At 44.5% G+C, this 18,190-nt stretch overlaps 1 protein-coding gene across 1 annotated transcript in view; it reads left to right on the top strand.

Annotated features, from left to right (window-relative positions):
• Nucleotides 1-13,615: 13,615 nt before the first annotated feature.
• LOC110485733 (xylosyltransferase 1) overlaps nt 13,616-18,190 on the top strand; it is a 127,837-nt gene continuing 123,262 nt past the window's right edge. The window contains exon 1 of the mRNA XM_036940395.1: nt 13,616-14,144. Within this exon, the coding sequence (XP_036796290.1) occupies nt 13,857-14,144 (288 nt within the window). The 5' untranslated portion in view covers nt 13,616-13,856. The remainder of the gene's footprint in view (nt 14,145-18,190) is intronic.

The raw sequence follows: 18,190 nt of genomic DNA, 5'->3' as shown, positions 1-18,190 counted from the left end.
GAAACAATAAATCCCCTTGAATTGAATTGGAGAGAGAGAGAGAGAGAGAGAGAGAGAGAGAGAGAGAGAGAGAGAGAGAGAGAGAGAGAGAGAGAGAGAGAGAGAGAGAGAGAGAGAGAGAGAGAGAGAGAGAGAGAGAGAGAGAGAGAGAGAGAGAGAGAGAAAGAACAAATCCTGGGTCAAAAAGAGCATACAGTCGGGGCCTCCCGGGTGGCGCAGTGGTTAAGGGCTGCAGTGGCCAGCTGTGCCATCAGAGTCCCTGGGTTCACGCCCAGGCTCTGTCGTAACCGGCCGTGACCGGGAGGTCCGTGGGGCGACGCACAATTGGCCTAGCGTCGCCCGGGTTAGGGAGGGCTTGGTCGGTAGGGGTGTCCTTGTCTCATCGCGCAGCGACTCCTGTGGCGGGCTGGGCGCAGTGTGCCAGGTGGCCAGGTGGCCAGGTGCACGGTGTTTCCTCTGGCGCATTGGTGCGGCTGGCTTCCGGGTTGGATGCGTGCTGTGTTAAGAAGCAGTGCGGCTTGGTTGGGTTGTGTATCGGAGGACGCATGACTTTCAACCTTCGTCTCTCCCGAGCCCGTACGGGAGTTGTAGCGATGAGACAAGATAGTAGCTACTACAACAATTGGATACCACGAAATTGGGGAGAAAAAGGGGTCAAATTCAAACAAAAAAAGAGCATACAGTCAATCAGTCAGTCAGTTAGCCATCCACCAGTACGCCATCTAACCAGCCATCCATCCAACCAGTACGCCATCCACCAGTACGCCATCCAACCAGTACGCCATCGAACCAGTACGCTATCTAACCAGTACGCCATCCTACCAGTACGCCATCCAAACAGTAAGTCATCCAACCAGTTTCGCCAATCCTTTGGTTTGTTGGGAGAGATACAGACAGACAGACAGACAGACAGACAGAAAAGATCAGGAGAAAGGAATAGAGCATTAGTCAGAGAGAACAGCAGTCAGTCAACCATCCAGCCTATCCTGTAGTCTGTACCAGTCAGTCAACCATCCAGTCTATCCTGTAGTCTGTACCAGTCAGTCGACCATCCAGCCTGTACTGTAGTCTGTACCAGTCAGTCAACCATCCAGCCTGTCCTGTAGTCTGTACCAGTCAGTCAGTAAGTTAACCAACTCTCCAGCCTGTCCTGTAGACTGTATAGTCTGGGCTGACTTCCAGTAGAACAGCAGAAAGCCTCCACCAGACGTCAGGAGCCTGGTGTTTGGTTTATAGCAGTTAAAGCACTGTTTATCTAGTGTTTATCACACCTGTTCCCTCCTCACCACCCGGCATTAGACACCTGCAATTAACTAATGATAGATCCATGGCCCTGCACTGGAACTGAGCCTGACGCATACATATTGTTATTGGAACAGAACAGAGTCTGTGTAGAGTGGTGTATGTTTCTGTGGGTTTTGGGGGATGTAGGTTCAGGGTTCTGTGTGTGTGTGTGTGCATGTGTGTGCATGTGTGTGCTTGCTAGTGTGTGCTTGCGAGTGTGTGTAGTTGCCAGTGTGTGTCTGTGTGTGTGTGCGTGCGAGTGTGTGCCCAGCTTCAGGCATGGGGGAGACTCAGTCAGGGTTACAATAGTAGAATACACAAGGTGCAATTCCGAAAAGTGGTTGTGCATCAGCAGTTTTCATTTTGTATGTCACTCAATTGTCACTCACTAACATTTTTTAGATGAGTAAATTAGTCTAAATTAATCTAAACTTGTAGTAATCATGGCCTTCAGGGGGGCCCCTGATTTTCTGGGGGGCCCCATTGATTTTGTTAGTGACACTCAGATATTATGGCATAAGTATATGGCAAAATCTTTGAATTTCAGGAAATGATCTTTAAAACGGATGAAAATGATCTCCACCACATGGGAAAATGTATAGAATTGCAGAAAACGGCAACGTTTTCTCTACACTCCATGGCAAAAGGTGTAGAATTGCAGAAAATGAACTTAAACATGTGAAATGTTTCTCTCCGCTGTCAAGAAGGTGGCCACTAAAATGTTTAGCCGGCAAGGAGGCCCACAACAAAATCTCACTTAGGGAACCCAAAAAGCTTGAAACGTGCAAGCTTGCGTGAGTGCGAGTGTGTAAGTGTGTGTTGTAAAGAACTGTTGAACATGATGCACACATTGGGCTGTCCCACACAGAGGAAATGTCATTTCTACTCACTCTGCCAAAAGTAAGGTTTTGTCTGTGTTAAATTTGAGAGGGCGGCACTTCACAAATGAGATCAGATTCATCATTATCCTAATTACAATCTCATCTGGCACTGTATGTACATTCACAACAAATGACTCATATATCATTGGTGCACAGTCAGCTTGCCCAATCCCAACCCTTCTCATTTCAAACCTAATGTGCAACGTGAAGCGATGCTTCAGTACCTCCTACCCCGGAGTGCACTGAATCGTAGATGGACAAACAAGTCGATATGCAGGCCACCGACTCCATTCTATTTCCTTACTGAGTGGACAAAAGTTAACCTACAATAAAACAGATAGAGACAATGTGAAAGTTAGGAAGTGGAGGAGGAGGTGGAGGAAGAGGAGGAGGAGGAGAAGGAGAATATAACACGATTAATTCCCAATTTATTTAAGAGGAAAGTAGGAATCATAGAAGCTTGTTATTGATTTGAAGACAAGAAGGTTGGAAACACTATTAGTGTTTAATGCTGAATACCAGGCATGTATCTCAAATGGCACCCTATTCCCTAAATAGTGCACTAAAAGTACAAAAAGTAGTGCACTATATAGGGAATAGGGCGCCATTTGAGACGCAAACCCTGTGGTAACAGGAATGAGAAATGTCTAGTTCCACGCCACCTCCTCGACACTATCTACAGATATCGGCTATGCCATTAAAGTTTTGATGATAATGGATTCGAATGAAACTTCTCCCAAGATAAATGTATGTTTTATGTTTCTTAAGAGAACTAGAGCACACTTGAGTATCAAAAGAGAATGTGCTTGCGTGAAGCTCGGAAGAAAGTTTACTTTCTTCACAAATCCACTCAAAGATACAATATATTGTTGACGGATAATTTAATCGGTGTTCAGTTTGATTGTCGGGTTACAGACTTTTGTTGGATCACAGACTGCTAAAACATATAAAAGATTTTGAGGGTTACTTGAACTCATTTCTTGATCTATATTTAGTTCTGTTTGGGAAATACTGAGAAGACATTGGCTGCTAGAAGGAAGAGAACATTTGAATTTTATTAGCAAAGAGAAGCTTGAAACGGCTGAAAACTTGGAAGTTATTCTAGCAGCCATGATTAAAGGAGAACAAGGTAATAGCATGTTATAACCCCCCTATGACCTGAGAGGTCGTTGCTAATCAGCGACGGAAGCGGAGACCTGTATAATCTTTCTCCCCTACACAGCTGAAGCCTCGGGCCCCTGAGAGACACAACTTGGCTGGCTTTCCTCCCCCTCTTCTCACCCCTCACGGCCTCCTTCACTCTCTTTCCTCCCCCTCTCCTCACCCCTGCCGGCCTCCTTCACTATCTTTTCTCACCCTCTCCCTTCCCTTCTCTCCCTCTCTCCCTCCCTCCATTCCCTCATTTTTGACCCCCTCCTCTCTTTGGTCTTGTTCCTCACCTCTCTTCCTCCCTCCCTCACCCCTCCCTTCTTTTTTCTCACCTTCCTTCTTTCTCTCCCCCTCTTTTTGGTCTTGTTTCTATTTTTACAGTTCTAACAAGGTTGTTCAGCCACAGAGGGACTGGTGGAGGAGACGCAGTGAAGGAGAGAGGGTGTTGAGAGAAATCAATGATGTCGAGTACTCCAGGCTGTTGTAGAGAGAGAGGGGCCCTTGGAGGCCCCTGAGGGCCAAAGAGTGTGCCCCCTGGGAGGACGAGAGGGGTAGAGATCTGGACCTAAGGGTCACAGTTAGAGACATTAACAGACAACCTCACCCCTAGTATTGACAGATGAAGAGAAGCAGCTGGGGTAGAGGTGTGTGAGTGGAATGAAAACTAGGCTTGAACAACACCTAGCATTGTACTTACTGAACCAGCCTGTGGTGCAAAATTGATTTGTTATCCGAATGGTACTTATTAAAAACCAACCCGCAATTACACAGTAGCTTAAAGTACATGAAAATGTATGTTAGTGGAAGGAAAACTAGGCTTTGAGAACTGTTTTGTCCTTACTATACAGTATACTGTATATGCCTGTGGTGGAAAATGGCCCAATAGTAAATGTTATCAAATTGTTAAGAATTGAAATGGGAATCCCAAGCACACATTTATCTGCCCAATGCAATTAACATTCTGTCTAGTAACTGTCTATGAACACACGTTGTGAAACGTAATGAATGTAGCTAATAACCAATAACTTCCTATTGAGTCTGGAGGAGATTCGCATAGATTTCCACAGAGGTCAGACACAGTAATCTTCTTACTCCACAGACTCTGTGTCATATAAATAACTCATGGTATGATGGAAGACTTGAATGTACAATCTCATTCTCTTGTCTTTCGACGGAGAGCCCATTCAAATCCATTTAACCCAGACACCCATCATGTATAGTCAGCAAAAGAAATGGGAAGGGGTGTGTGTGTGTGTGTGTGTGTGTGTGTGTGTGTGTGTGTGTGTGTGTGTGTGTGTGTGTGTGTGTGTGTGTGTGGACGTGTTTAACTATACTTGTGGGGACCAGAAGAATAGTAAACTAACAAAATAACATTTTGTTGAAAACATTTTGTTGGTCCCCACAAGGTCAAATGCTATTTCTAGGGGGTTAAGGTTAGAATTAGTGTTAGGGTTAGAATTAGGTTCACGGTTAGGTTAGTGAGCTAGGGTTAGGTTTAAGTTTTAAGGTTAGGGGACAGGTTAAGGTTAGGTTTAGGGGTTAGGGAAAATAGGATTTTGAATGGGACTGAATTGTATGTCCCCACAAGGTGTGTGTGTGTGTGTGTGTGTGTGTGTGTGTGTGTGTGTGTGTGTGTGTGTGTGTGTGTGTGTGTGTGTGTGTGTGTGTGTGAGCATGCATTCATATCAAAATGAATCAAAATGGCCATAAGGTAGACGGGGACATCGACATCAGTAGGTTTAAAGCTACAGAGAAAAACACCCATAAATCCTGAGGGTGATGTTCAGAAGGCACACACATGTTGAAACGGGAATGAGAACATTTTTGTTTTCTTTTGCAAAATGTTTTTCTACTTTGTGCCTTATTGAACATCATCCAGTTGGAGGTTTAATACTAAAGGGAGATACGCCCATAAAACTTCAGGGTCATGTTCAGTAGGTTTTGAAACTGGGAGGTGCTATCACGAACTTGTCCAATAAGAATGCTAATTTTTGTTTTCTGTTACAACATGTTTTGCTACGTTGTGGTAACTGAACACAACCCAGGTTGAGGTTACTGACAGGGCAGTTATAGGATAGGACATCATTGGTGCTTCCTCTGAATGGGTGAAATGCTCCACTTAGCCCTTTACTGCAGTCAAATGACCTAGTGGTCTCATGGGTGGAATGTTATTCATATTTTTCATAATTTCATAATTAATAAAGATATATTTTTTTAAACGTGCCGAAAATCTGGTGTTTCTATGTCAAACGGTTTTGTTTGACATAGAAAGGTGACCTATTCACCTTCTCTGATGTATATAAAGTGTAATATTGGGATGCAAGCTCAAAATGTAATACATTTCAATTCTACATCTGACATGATACAGGTGTCTTCTCTTTTAAAGCCCATAACCACGTGTGTGAGGTGTATACTTCTGTCTCAAAGTAGATTTGTTTAAGACTACCAAGAAACACTCTGTGTGACCCTGATTTAGCCCACTGGAGTGTTTCCTCCAACTCCCTTTCTCCAGGACCAATGTTTTGCTCCAGCCCAACACTAGCCAAGCACGCCTACAGTATGTTTCTTTTGGGACGATAGGATCATCCATGTATCAAGTGGTGAGCATTGGGATCATGTTGGTTGATGTCTAATGTGTGATAGGGTGTGCAGTGTTGGTTGGTTTCTACTGTGTGATAGGTTGTGCAGTGTTGGTTGGTTTCTACTGTGTGATAGGTTGTGCAGTGTTGGTTGGTTTCTACTGTGTGATAGAGTGTGCAGTGTTGGTTGGTTTCTACTGTGTGATAGGTTGTGCAGTGTTGGTTGGTTTCTACTGTGTGATAGGTTGTGCAGTGTTGGTTGGTTTCTACTGTGTGATAGGTTGTGCAGTGTTGGTTGGTTTCTACTGTGTGATAGGTTGTGCAGTGTTGGTTGGTTTCTACTGTGTGATAGGTTGTGCAGTGTTGGTTGGTTTCTACTGTGTGATAGGTTGTGCAGTGTTGGTTGGTTTCTAATGTGTGATAGGGTGTGCAGTGTTGGTTGGTTTCTACTGTGTGATAGGTTGTGCAGTGTTGGTTGGTTTCTACTGTGTGATAGGGTGTGCAGTGTTGGTTGGTTTCTACTGTGTGATAGGTTGTGCAGTGTTGGTTGGTTTCTACTGTGTGATAGGGTGTGCAGTGTTGGTTGGTTTCTACTGTGTGATAGGTTGTGCAGTGTTGGTTGGTTTCTACTGTGTGATAGGGTGTGCAGTGTTGGTTGGTTTCTACTGTGTGATAGGGTGTGCAGTGTTGGTTGGTTTCTACTGTGTGATAGGTTGTGCAGTGTTGGTTGGTTTCTACTGTGTGATAGGGTGTGCAGTGTTGGTTGGTTTCTACTGTGTGATAGGTTGTGCAGTGTTGGTTGGTTTCTACTGTGTGATAGGGTGTGCAGTGTTGGTTGGTTTCTACTGTGTGATAGGTTGTGTAGTGTTGGTTGGTTTCTACTGTGTGATAGGTTGTGCAGTGTTGGTTGGTTTCTACTGTGTGATAGGGTGTGCAGTGTTGGTTGGTTTCTACTGTGTGATAGGTTGTGCAGTGTTGGTTGGTTTCTACTGTGTGATAGGGTGTGCAGTGTTGGTTGGTTTCTACTGTGTGATAGAGTGTGCAGTGTTGGTTGGTTTCTACTGTGTGATAGGTTGTGCAGTGTTGGTTGGTTTCTACTGTGTGATAGGGTGTGCAGTGTTGGTTGGTTTCTACTGTGTGATAGGGTGTGCAGTGTTGGTTGGTTTCTACTGTGTGATAGGTTGTGCAGTGTTGGTTGGTTTCTACTGTGTGATAGGTTGTGCAGTGTTGGTTGGTTTCTACTGTGTGATAGGTTGTGCAGTGATGGTTGGTTTCTACTGTGTGATAGAGTGTGCAGTGTTGGTTGGTTTCTACTGTGTGATAGGTTGTGCAGTGTTGGTTGGTTTCTACTGTGTGATAGGTTGTGCAGTGTTGGTTGGTTTCTACTGTGTGATAGGTTGTGCAGTGTTGGTTGGTTTCTACTGTGTGATAGGGTGTGCAGTGTTGGTTGGTTTCTACTGTGTGATAGGTTGTGCAGTGTTGGTTGGTTTCTACTGTGTGATAGGTTGTGCAGTGTTGGTTGGTTTCTACTGTGTGATAGGGTGTGCAGTGTTGGTTGGTTTCTACTGTGTGATAGGTTGTGTAGTGTTGGTTGGTTTCTACTGTGTGATAGGTTGTGCAGTGTTGGTTGGTTTGTACTGTGTGATAGGATGTGCAGTGTTGGTTGGTTTCTACTGTGTGATAGGTTGTGCAGTGTTGGTTGGCTTCTAATGTGTGATAGGGTGTGCAGTGTTGGTTGGTTTCTACTGTGTGATAGAGTGTGCAGTGTTGGTTGGTTTCTACTGTGTGATAGGGTGTGCAGTGTTGGTTGGTTTCTACTGTGTGATAGGTTGTGCAGTGTTGGTTGGTTTCTACTGTGTGATAGGATGTGCAGTGTTGGTTGGTTTCTACTGTGTGATAGGTTGTGCAGTGTTGGTTGGTTTCTACTGTGTGATAGGGTGTGCAGTGTTGGTTGGTTTCTACTGTGTGATAGAGTGTGCAGTGTTGGTTGGTTTCTACTGTGTGATAGAGTGTGCAGTGTTGGTTGGTTTCTACTGTGTGATAGGGTGTGCAGTGTTGGTTGGTTTCTACTGTGTGAAAGGGTTGTGCAGTGTTGGTTGGTTTCTACTGTGTGATAGGTTGTGCAGTGTTGGTTGGTTTCTACTGTGTGATAGGGTGTGCAGTGTTGGTTGGTTTCTACTGTGTGATAGGGTGTGCAGTGTTGGTTGGTTTCTACTGTGTGATAGGTTGTGCAGTGTTGGTTGGTTTCTACTGTGTGATAGGTTGTGCAGTGTTGGTTGGTTTCTACTGTGTGATAGGTTGTGCAGTGTTGGTTGGTTTCTACTGTGTGATAGGTTGTGCAGTGTTGGTTGGTTTCTACTGTGTGATAGGGTGTGCAGTGTTGGTTGGTTTCTACTGTGTGATAGAGTGTGCAGTGTTGGTTGGTTTCTACTGTGTGATAGGGTATGCAGTGTTGGTTGGTTTCTACTGTGTGATAGGGTGTGCAGTGTTGGTTGGTTTCTACTGTGTGATAGGTTGTGCAGTGTTGGTTGGTTTCTACTGTGTGATAGGGTGTGCAGTGTTGGTTGGTTTCTACTGTGTGATAGGTTGTGCAGTGTTGGTTGGTTTCTACTGTGTGATAGGTTGTGCAGTGTTGGTTGGTTTCTACTGTGTGATAGGGTGTGCAGTGTTGGTTGGTTTCTACTGTGTGATAGGTTGTGTAGTGTTGGTTGGTTTCTACTGTGTGATAGGTTGTGCAGTGTTGGTTGGTTTCTACTGTGTGATAGGATGTGCAGTGTTGGTTGGTTTCTACTGTGTGATAGGTTGTGCAGTGTTGGTTGGTTTCTACTGTGTGATAGGGTGTGCAGTGTTGGTTGGTTTCTACTGTGTGATAGAGTGTGCAGTGTTGGTTGGTTTCTACTGTGTGATAGGTTGTGCAGTGTTGGTTGGTTTCTACTGTGTGATAGGTTGTGCAGTGTTGGTTGGTTTCTACTGTGTGATAGGTTGTGCAGTGTTGGTTGGTTTCTACTGTGTGATAGGTTGTGCAGTGTTGGTTGGTTTCTACTGTGTGATAGAGTGTGCAGTGTTGGTTGGTTTCTACTGTGTGATAGGTTGTGCAGTGTTGGTTGGTTTCTACTGTGTGATAGGTTGTGCAGTGTTGGTTGGTTTCTACTGTGTGATAGGTTGTGCAGTGTTGGTTGGTTTCTACTGTGTGATAGGTTGTGCAGTGTTGGTTGGTTTCTACTGTGTGATAGGTTGTGCAGTGTTGGTTGGTTTCTACTGTGTGATAGGTTGTGCAGTGTTGGTTGGTTTCTACTGTGTGATAGGTTGTGCAGTGTTGGTTGGTTTCTACTGTGTGATAGGTTGTGCAGTGTTGGTTGGTTTCTACTGTGTGATAGGTTGTGCAGTGTTGGTTGGTTTCTACTGTGTGATAGGTTGTGCAGTGTTGGTTGGTTTCTACTGTGTGATAGGTTGTGCAGTGTTGGTTGGTTTCTACTGTGTGATAGGTTGTGCAGTGTTGGTTGGTTTCTACTGTGTGATAGAGTGTGCAGTGTTGGTTGGTTTCTACTGTGTGATAGGTTGTGCAGTGTTGGTTGGTTTCTACTGTGTGATAGGTTGTGCAGTGTTGGTTGGTTTCTACTGTGTGATAGGTTGTGCAGTGTTGGTTGGTTTCTACTGTGTGATAGGTTGTGCAGTGTTGGTTGGTTTCTACTGTGTGATAGTTTGTGCAGTGTTGGTTGGTTTCTACTGTATGATAGGTTGTGCAGTGTTGGTTGGTTTCTACTGTGTGATAGGGTATGCAGTGTTGCAGTGGAATATATTGATTTATCCATGATTTATCCATCTCCTTGTCGGAAGTCTCACACACACACACACACACACACACACACACACACACACACACACACACACACACACACACACACTTATACATTCTGCTCTCTGTCTCAGCACAGTGTCACCTGGGAGAACATGGCTGAACTTATGTAGAGGATTACAGAACTGCTGCAGAGCGTGACTCACACACAGGCTTGGGCACACACACATCCACACACACCTAGACCCCCCCCCCACCCCTCCCACACACACACACACAGCAACACTACCCCAGATCCACCATGAACTATGACTGCTGTAGATGGAGTGGGATTACTCTCCCTGTGACATGTGCCACCTTTATGCTGAACGGCTTCAATGTCACAACACGAACCAGTCACCGGCTCTGCAGGGACCAAATTTATGCGACACGTCCCCATGACACTTTACATGACTCCCAAGTGACCTTTGGCTGAACTGTGGGGACTGGGGCGGCGTTAGGTGAGGCTTGTCGTTAAGCGCAGATCTAGGATCAGCTTACCCTTCCTGAACGGTAAGTTTAGCCATTGTGGGGGAAAAACAAAACAACATCAAATTGACCTTTGATCAGTCTCTTCTCTAGGGGCTAATTCACCCTACTACCCTGCATGGACTCTGACTCTATAACACTCTAACCCTGTGACCTATTCACCTTTGACCACAAGAACAGGAACTCAATATAAACCCTGTTGTCTAACACGATTAGATAGAGTATGAGCCCTCAACTAATCCTTCCTCTTTGTGGGCTTCGACCAAACCCGTAGCCATGATGTCAGAATGTGACTAGCCATCTCTGTCTTCTGTCTTCTTCTACTACTGAATGAAAAGTTTGACCTCTCCACAGCTCCCCAAACGCTACGTCTCAGGGACAAGCGAATGAGGCACCCAAGGCATGACCAGTCATCTCACCTGACCCACACATACCCTCTCCCTCAGACTTCTTTTCTGTTCTGACTGACACTGCAGAGAAGAAGGGGGGGGGGGGAGAGAGAGAGAGAGAGACAGAGAGACAGAGACAGAGAGAGAGACAGAGACAGAGACAGAGACAGAGAGATGCACCCTAGCACCAATCTGGTCAGTGTCTGTGCTTGACTGATGGGGGCGTCAGCTTTAATTAAATTCATCAGCCGTGGGGACCGGAAGCCATGGCTGCGGCGACAGTGGGCCGAAGCTATCCCCCAGGCAACGGAGCATTGGCTAATGAGAAGAGAAGAGCTAGTTCTGCTGCCTGAGAAGTTGTAGTTGTACCCTCTCTCGCTTTCTGATTTTCTCTCTCTCTGTCTCTCTGTCTCTCTGTCTCTCTCTCCCTCCTCCGTCTCTCAACTTCTCTTTGTGTGCCCCTGCCTCTTCCTGTCCCTCCTACATCTCTCTCTGTCTCTCTCGCTAAAACCTTCTGCCTCTACATTTTTCTCACATTCCTTCTGTCTCCCGTCTCTTTCACCTGACTTTTAGTCTTCTCTATTTTTCTCACTTTCTCTCCCCCAGACTTTCTTTCTTCTTGTCCATTATTTCTACTCTCTCTTTCCTCTCTTCTTCTTTTCTCCTCCCTTATTCTTTCTATCTCATTTGCCATTCCTCACATGCTCATCCATATCACGTTCTCTCTCTCTGTTTGTCTCTCTCTCCCTTCTTTCTTTCCCACTGTCTCTCACCTTGACAACATTTTTGAAATGTAGAAGACGTTCAAATGTCTCAGAAATGTGTGTGAGCACAAAGCTATTTTCAATTTCAATGTGACGTGTATCTATTAGTATGGTGTGTGTGTGTGCGTGCGTGTGTATGTGTGTGATCTGGGGGTCCTTATCGCTTTTGGACAGTAACATAGATTTGTGTTTGCCCAAGGTAATAGCACCTTGTTAATCAAATGTGAGCTGCAATTTAAATGCTAAATAAATGCAAAGGAAACTGTCACGGAATGTACAATATGAACATACTGTATATTAAATATAATATAGTCTTGTCAATGGATGAATAGAACGAGTCTTGGCCCAACTGGTCCTCTTTTGTCCATGTACCCACTTGAGTTCTTGCATCTGGTTGATATTACTGCACGTCTTGTTGGGTGAATGGACAAATGTTTCACCGATACTGCCAGGTAAAATTGAATGGCGTGTGGTTTGGTGCTAGACTACCTTCTGTTGCTAGGATACAGCTCGAATTAACATGATACAGCTCAAATTAACACCGTTTGTGCCTAATGTCAGATATCTGTCTGTTTTCGATTGGCAGCTAGGCTGAGAATAAACACTATCTACAAATGCAAGGCATGCTGTCAATGTGTGGCATGTCATAATTAACCAGTCTGGAGAAAACACAACAAGGTCAGAGACTAATAACTATGTATTTTTGTTTCAGCCAAGGCTGTTGTTTTGAGCTTTGCATAATGTGCTTTGTTCTAGCCTTTCTGCCTCTCAAATGTATTCCTTCAGGTGAAACACACACACGCACACACACAGTGGTCTGTGTGCTTACTGTCTGCCGAAAAAGAATAACTCACCCTACCTAATGCTACCATCTCCGCATTTCCGCCTGTAGTCACACTCTGTAATCCAACTCTCATTGCAAAGGTTGAGATATGCAAAACCTGCCTTCAAAATATCAGAGAAACAATTTTCCTGTTTTGCACCAATTATGCAATTTTCGTCTTACCAAACCCACCCATCAATTTGTGTCCGCTAGGCCTGGTGTACTGTTGGTTGACACACACTCTGTGTGAATGCTATCTTATTTATTCACCGTCAGTGGTTCATTGCCCTTAAGCAAAGAGCAGAACAGCCTCGGCGTGGATTGCCTAGTTGATAGTGTTGACGTTTGTTGACTAATTAAAGGGTAGCAGTGTGGACTTATAAGGAAGGAAGGGAGAACACACACATACACGCCGCAAATACACACTGCAAATACACACACGCATACAGAGCTGATGTAGTAGTCCCAGTAGATACTACATCAGCCCTGTGTGTGTGTGTGTGTGTGTGTGTGTGTGTGTGTGTGTGTGTGTGTGTGTGTGTGTGTGTGTGTGTGTGTGTGTGTGTGTGTGTGTGTGTGTGTGTGTGTGTGTGTATATTTGTGTCTGTGTGTTCTCCCTTCCTTATAAGTCCCAGTAACTGTACTAGCTCAGCCTTGGCAGACAATTAGATAGCGAAGGTATGCTTGCCAGAAAATTAAGCACAATGCACAGGGGCACACAGAGTAAATACGGATGGAAATCCTCTACATCCATTACAAGAAGTTGCTGTAGTATAACTTTGGGCTTGATACTATTGTAAGACCTAGCTCCATTGGAGTCCTCTCTACCGTTCATACACAGCTGTAGGCATAGACTTAGGCCATTTCTTAAGAATCAAATCATGTTGAAGTGAATTTGGGGTTAACCCCCCACGGAGACTCGAACACAGGTCCAGCGACTGTCAAGCCAACAGCTTAACTGTTAAATCAAGAGGTCCGAACTTCTTCATGAGGTCATTGCGTGTTGGATTTGCTACAATATACTGTACATGAATAACTCTCCTTTTATAGCTCTTATGATCATTTGGTACATTGGTTATGTTTGAAATGCACATGAAGTGGCATCAATAATTGAGTGCATAAGGGGATGGTGAGGGTTGGTCCTAGTGGAGCCTACAGTACACGGGATGGATGTGAGCTTGTATTCTATTTGTAAGAAGCTGCAGCGATACACATTTTCTGTGAGCACTGTCCATGGTACTGATATTGTTCAACGGTACATTGTGTTCACCCACATCAACGTCTCCAAAAATATTTTTTGTTTGTTGGTTTGTTTAATCATTAAATGTCGTGGATAGGTATCACGTACATGTGGGAGGTGATAACCCACGTGCTTCGTGCTGATGTATTTTATACAAGAATTCCAGACGGAGGACTCTCATTTACCGTCGCTGTGATTCAGAACATTCGGTGAAGATCCTGAGCTCGCGCGTAACGTCTTTCAACCACACGATGGCTCTGTGCTGCCTCCTCTCCTCGACGCTCCTCCTAGCCATCGCGAGCTAGATCTAAAAAATAAAAAATAAAAACTCCCGTGGTCTCTCCGCTCCTGCTGACTGTCGCGCAACGCAGAGGCAGGCTAGCCGACCTTCTCCTCTCGAGTCCTAGCAGTCAAAGAGTGAAGATGGTTGGTGGCTCGTGCGCTCGCAGGTTGGCCCGCCGCTCGCGTTCCGCCTTGATAGCGGCTCTCACGGTGCTGCTGGTCCAGACGCTGATAGTGTGGAACTTCAGTAGCCTCGATTCCGGGGAAGAACGGGAAAACGGCGGCGGTGGCGCGTCGAACATGAGGGAGAAGAGAGACCGGGTCGGCGGCGGTGGCTACAAAGGCAGCAGCGAGTATATGAAGCGCGAGGTTCAGCTACAGCACCATCCTCCACAAGGGAAAGGAACGGTTCGTCACATACAGCAGCCGGTAAGACTGTGGCGCTACTGCTGTTACACGTAGCTATTATATCCCTTTTACCATCCTACCCATTTTAAGTGTCTGATAAAGACATAGCTGAAGACTGCATGGGCTACAACCGCTGCTTGAATGATTGTTCCTGTCTGCCAATCTATGCCTGGCGCTTTGGTAGACTGGATGGGCACAGACGGCTGTATTCATTTTCAAATCGAGATCCTTTTAAATGGAGATGTGCTACTCTGACATGTTACATCGACGTCGCTAGCGTCCCAGCCTCCCGCGCAAAGAGTGACAGATGTACGATGTTGTAGGGATGTTTCCAAATCCAAAACATTATGAAGATGAACTGAATGACAACTGAACGAACCCACATTGGGTCTCCTTCAAATCCATTCGTTGTGTAGCCTACTGTAAATCTAATTTAAAAAATCCACTGGGTGTGAATTTGAACCCAAAACGGTATAATCCAAGCAATATTTAATCACAACAAATCCTCTAAGGTAATTTCAGATGCTAAATCGATGCCCCGGGCTACTTACTTTAGGCTACTGCTTGTTATAGGTCAGAAATGATTATTTGCCCTTACAGATGACAATTTCAGTGACACACACGACTGTGTAATGGCCATTTGAAACGCATAATTTGCTAATTGTGTATCAATGCAAAACCGCTTAATGGACTAGTTCATGTGAAAATACCACAGGGAAATGACTGCGTGGTGATCGGAGTAGCCACATATAGTTTATGCAAACGCTACATTAGAGGGAAATGAGAAATGTAAACATGTACTTGCGAACTCTTGTCTCTAACCAATAAATTGTGCAAATAACCTACACTTTTGGATCGTTGGCGGTTTATGAACGCCATACTACATTAGTTCAGCACCGAATTAAGACCAAATCAAGTTGAAACATTGTTACCACACTACCTATACAGCCGTGGTTTAAATCCACACGCTCCGGGATCCCAGATGATCACTGGTCTGTTAGTTGAAATAGTTGTAATATTAGCAAACACTGGAAGGGAAAATGGATAAATCATGCTTAATTAAATTACAGTAGCCTACAGGTTGACATCTGTTCGGTTGTTAATCAATCAATCTTTGACTGATTTTGTCAAGAGATATGCAGTCTCATAATCATTTTATTCCATGGCACTAATATGGATATTATATTATTACCACAATATTATGAGCAATATGACATCTGGACTGTATTTTTTTGTTGTTGAAAAATATGGTGTGTTGTAACCTATTTGCTGTCGCAATATTTGGAAAACCTTGCATCACATTGTATGGGATGTATAATCCCGTCACTATGGATACAGTAGCTTTGATATGGTTGTTATGGGAGATATACTGTAGACTACAGTAGTGTAGGTTCCTCAGTCCTCATATAGCATCTCTCTACACTCTCATCTATCTCCTACGGGTGGTGGGAGCTGTGACTCAGTCTATCCATCAACTGTGTGTGTGTGTGTGTGTGTGTGTGTGTGTGTGTGTGTGTGTGTGTGTTTGCCCTCAGGCTACACAACAACAACATAATGTATGGTAAGTCATTCCAAGGACAGAAACGTGATGAAGATGTCAAGACAGACCTGCTAGGAGTGTGTTTGTGTGTGTGTGCAGTGCACATATAGGGCTCTACCTGTTCAGAAGACAAGCCCCTTCCAGTCTCCAAAGAGCCGTTTTGGGTGGTGGTATAATTTCCCCCAAAATTACTGTATATATGTATTTTTGGTCATTGTTGTTTGGAAGCCACTGCCCCCAAGGTGCCGTGGTGTCAGGTTCACCCTGTACGGAGCTCTCACGCCCGTTGCACTTTTTCCCAGTCTGCCCTGTACGGAGATAGCACGCTCCCAGTATCCAAACATGCTTGGCTTGAGATATGCGGTCACCTGTCGAGTGTCTGTAGCTAGCTACCTAGTTTAAATATCAACACTACTGCCACAGCAGCATATTTTGGGGCGGCAGGTAGCCTAGTGGTTAGAGTGTTGGGCCAAAAACCGAAAGGTTGTTGGATTGAATCACCGAGCTGACAAGGTAACAAAATCTGTCGTTCTGCCCCTGAACGAGGCACTTAACCCACCGTTCCTAGGCAGTCAATGAAAATAAGAATATGTTTTTAACTGACTTGCCTAGTTAAATAAAGGTTAAATTAAAAAAATTAAAAAGTATTTTATTCACACTTGATTTAGCTTACATCATCATCAATATTCAGTCTGGTCGGCTGATACACAGCAGAGAGAGAGACAGAAAGACATAGAGGTCAATTACAATCAGTAAAAGAAATGAAGCTAGCTAACAAGCAGATTTACATCAATCATCAACATCAGTGATCAGCTGATAGCCCACCCTCTTTTCCCGATGTCAATCATCTCTGTCTTTAGGATTCACTTTAACTAGCTTGCTTAGAATTTGTAAAGATGATGAGTGGGTGTGTTGTTGCAGGAATAAACAGGCCTATGCTCCAAAACTGTTAAAATGGTCCCCTGCAGAGGCATTTGGTACTTTTTGAGCACCTGCCCCCTGAAAGGTCTGTGCACGGCCCTGGGTGTGTGTGTGTGTTCACTATGCTATAACAGCATCAGTCTGAGAGACACACTAACAGACCAGGAAGGGGTTTTATCACTGTTCCTGTCCAGTAGCGTGGCTGAATTAGCTAAATAGTTCTTGAGTTTTTATTTTATTTATTTATCCGTTATTTTACCAGGTAAGTTGACTGAGAACACGTTCTCATTTGCAGCAACGACCTGGGGAATAGTTACAGGGGAGAGGAGGGGGATGAATGAGCCAATTGTAAACTGGGGATTATTAGGTGACCGTGATGGTTTGAGGATCAGATTGGGAATTTAGCCAGGACCCCGGGGTTAACACCGTGCCATGGGATCTTTAATGACCTCAGAGAGTCATGACACCCATTTAACGTCCCATCCGAAAGACGGCACCCTACACAGGGCAATGTCCCCAATCACTGCCCTGGGGTATTGGGATATTTTTTTTGTGACCAGAGGAAAGAGTGTCTCCTACTGGCCCTCCAACACCACTTCCAGTAGCATCTGGTCTCCCATCCAGGGACTGACCAGGACCAACCCTGCTTAGCTTCAGAAGCAAGCCAGCAGTGGTATGCAGGGTGGAATGACACACAGAATCAATTGTGACTGGGCGACGGGAAGATGTGTGTCAAAACACATTCACGCCAAGACAATTGTGGCTGCAATCCCAAGTTGCACCATATTCCCTATATAGGTCACTACTTTTGTCCAGGGCACATACAGTTGACGTCGGAAATTTACATGCGCTTAGGTTGAGGTCATTAAAACTCATTTTTCAACCACTCCACAAATTTCTTGTTAACAAACTGTAGTTTTGGCAAGTCGGTTAGGACATCTACTTTGTACATGACACAAGTCATTTTTCCAACAATTGTTTACAGACAGATTATTTTACTTATAATTCACTGTATCACAATTCCAGTGGGTCAGAAGTTGACACTAAGTTGACTGTGCCTTTAAACAGCTTGGAAAATTCCAGGAGATTATGTCATAGCTTTAGAAGCTTCTGATAGGCTAATTGACATAATTTGACTCAATTGAAGGTGTAGTGTACCTGTGGATGTATTTCAAGGCCTACCTTCAAACTCAGTGCCTCAGTGCTTGACATCATGAGAAAATCAAAAGAAATCAGCCAAGACCTCCTAAAAAAATTGTAGACCTCCACAAGTCTGGTTCATCCTTGGGAGCAATTTCCAAACGCCTGAAGGTACCACATTCATCTGTACAAACAATAGTACAGTATAAACACCATGGGACCACACAGCCGTCATACCGTTCAGGAAAGAGACGTGTTCTGTCTCCTAGAGATGAATGAACTTTGGTGCGAAAAGTGCAAATCAATCCCAGAACAACAGCAAAGGACCTTGTGAAGATGCTGGAGGAAACAGGTACAAAAGTATCTATATCCACAGTAAAATGAGTCCTACAGTATATCGACATAACCTGAAAGGCCGCTCAGCAAGGAAGAAGCCACTGCTCCAAAACCGTCATAAAAAAGCCAG

This window comes from Oncorhynchus mykiss, chromosome 13 (genome assembly GCF_013265735.2).
Source record: "Oncorhynchus mykiss isolate Arlee chromosome 13, USDA_OmykA_1.1, whole genome shotgun sequence".
Taxonomy (NCBI): Eukaryota; Metazoa; Chordata; class Actinopteri; order Salmoniformes; family Salmonidae; genus Oncorhynchus; species Oncorhynchus mykiss.
This window is presented reverse-complemented; position numbering and strand designations above follow the sequence as displayed.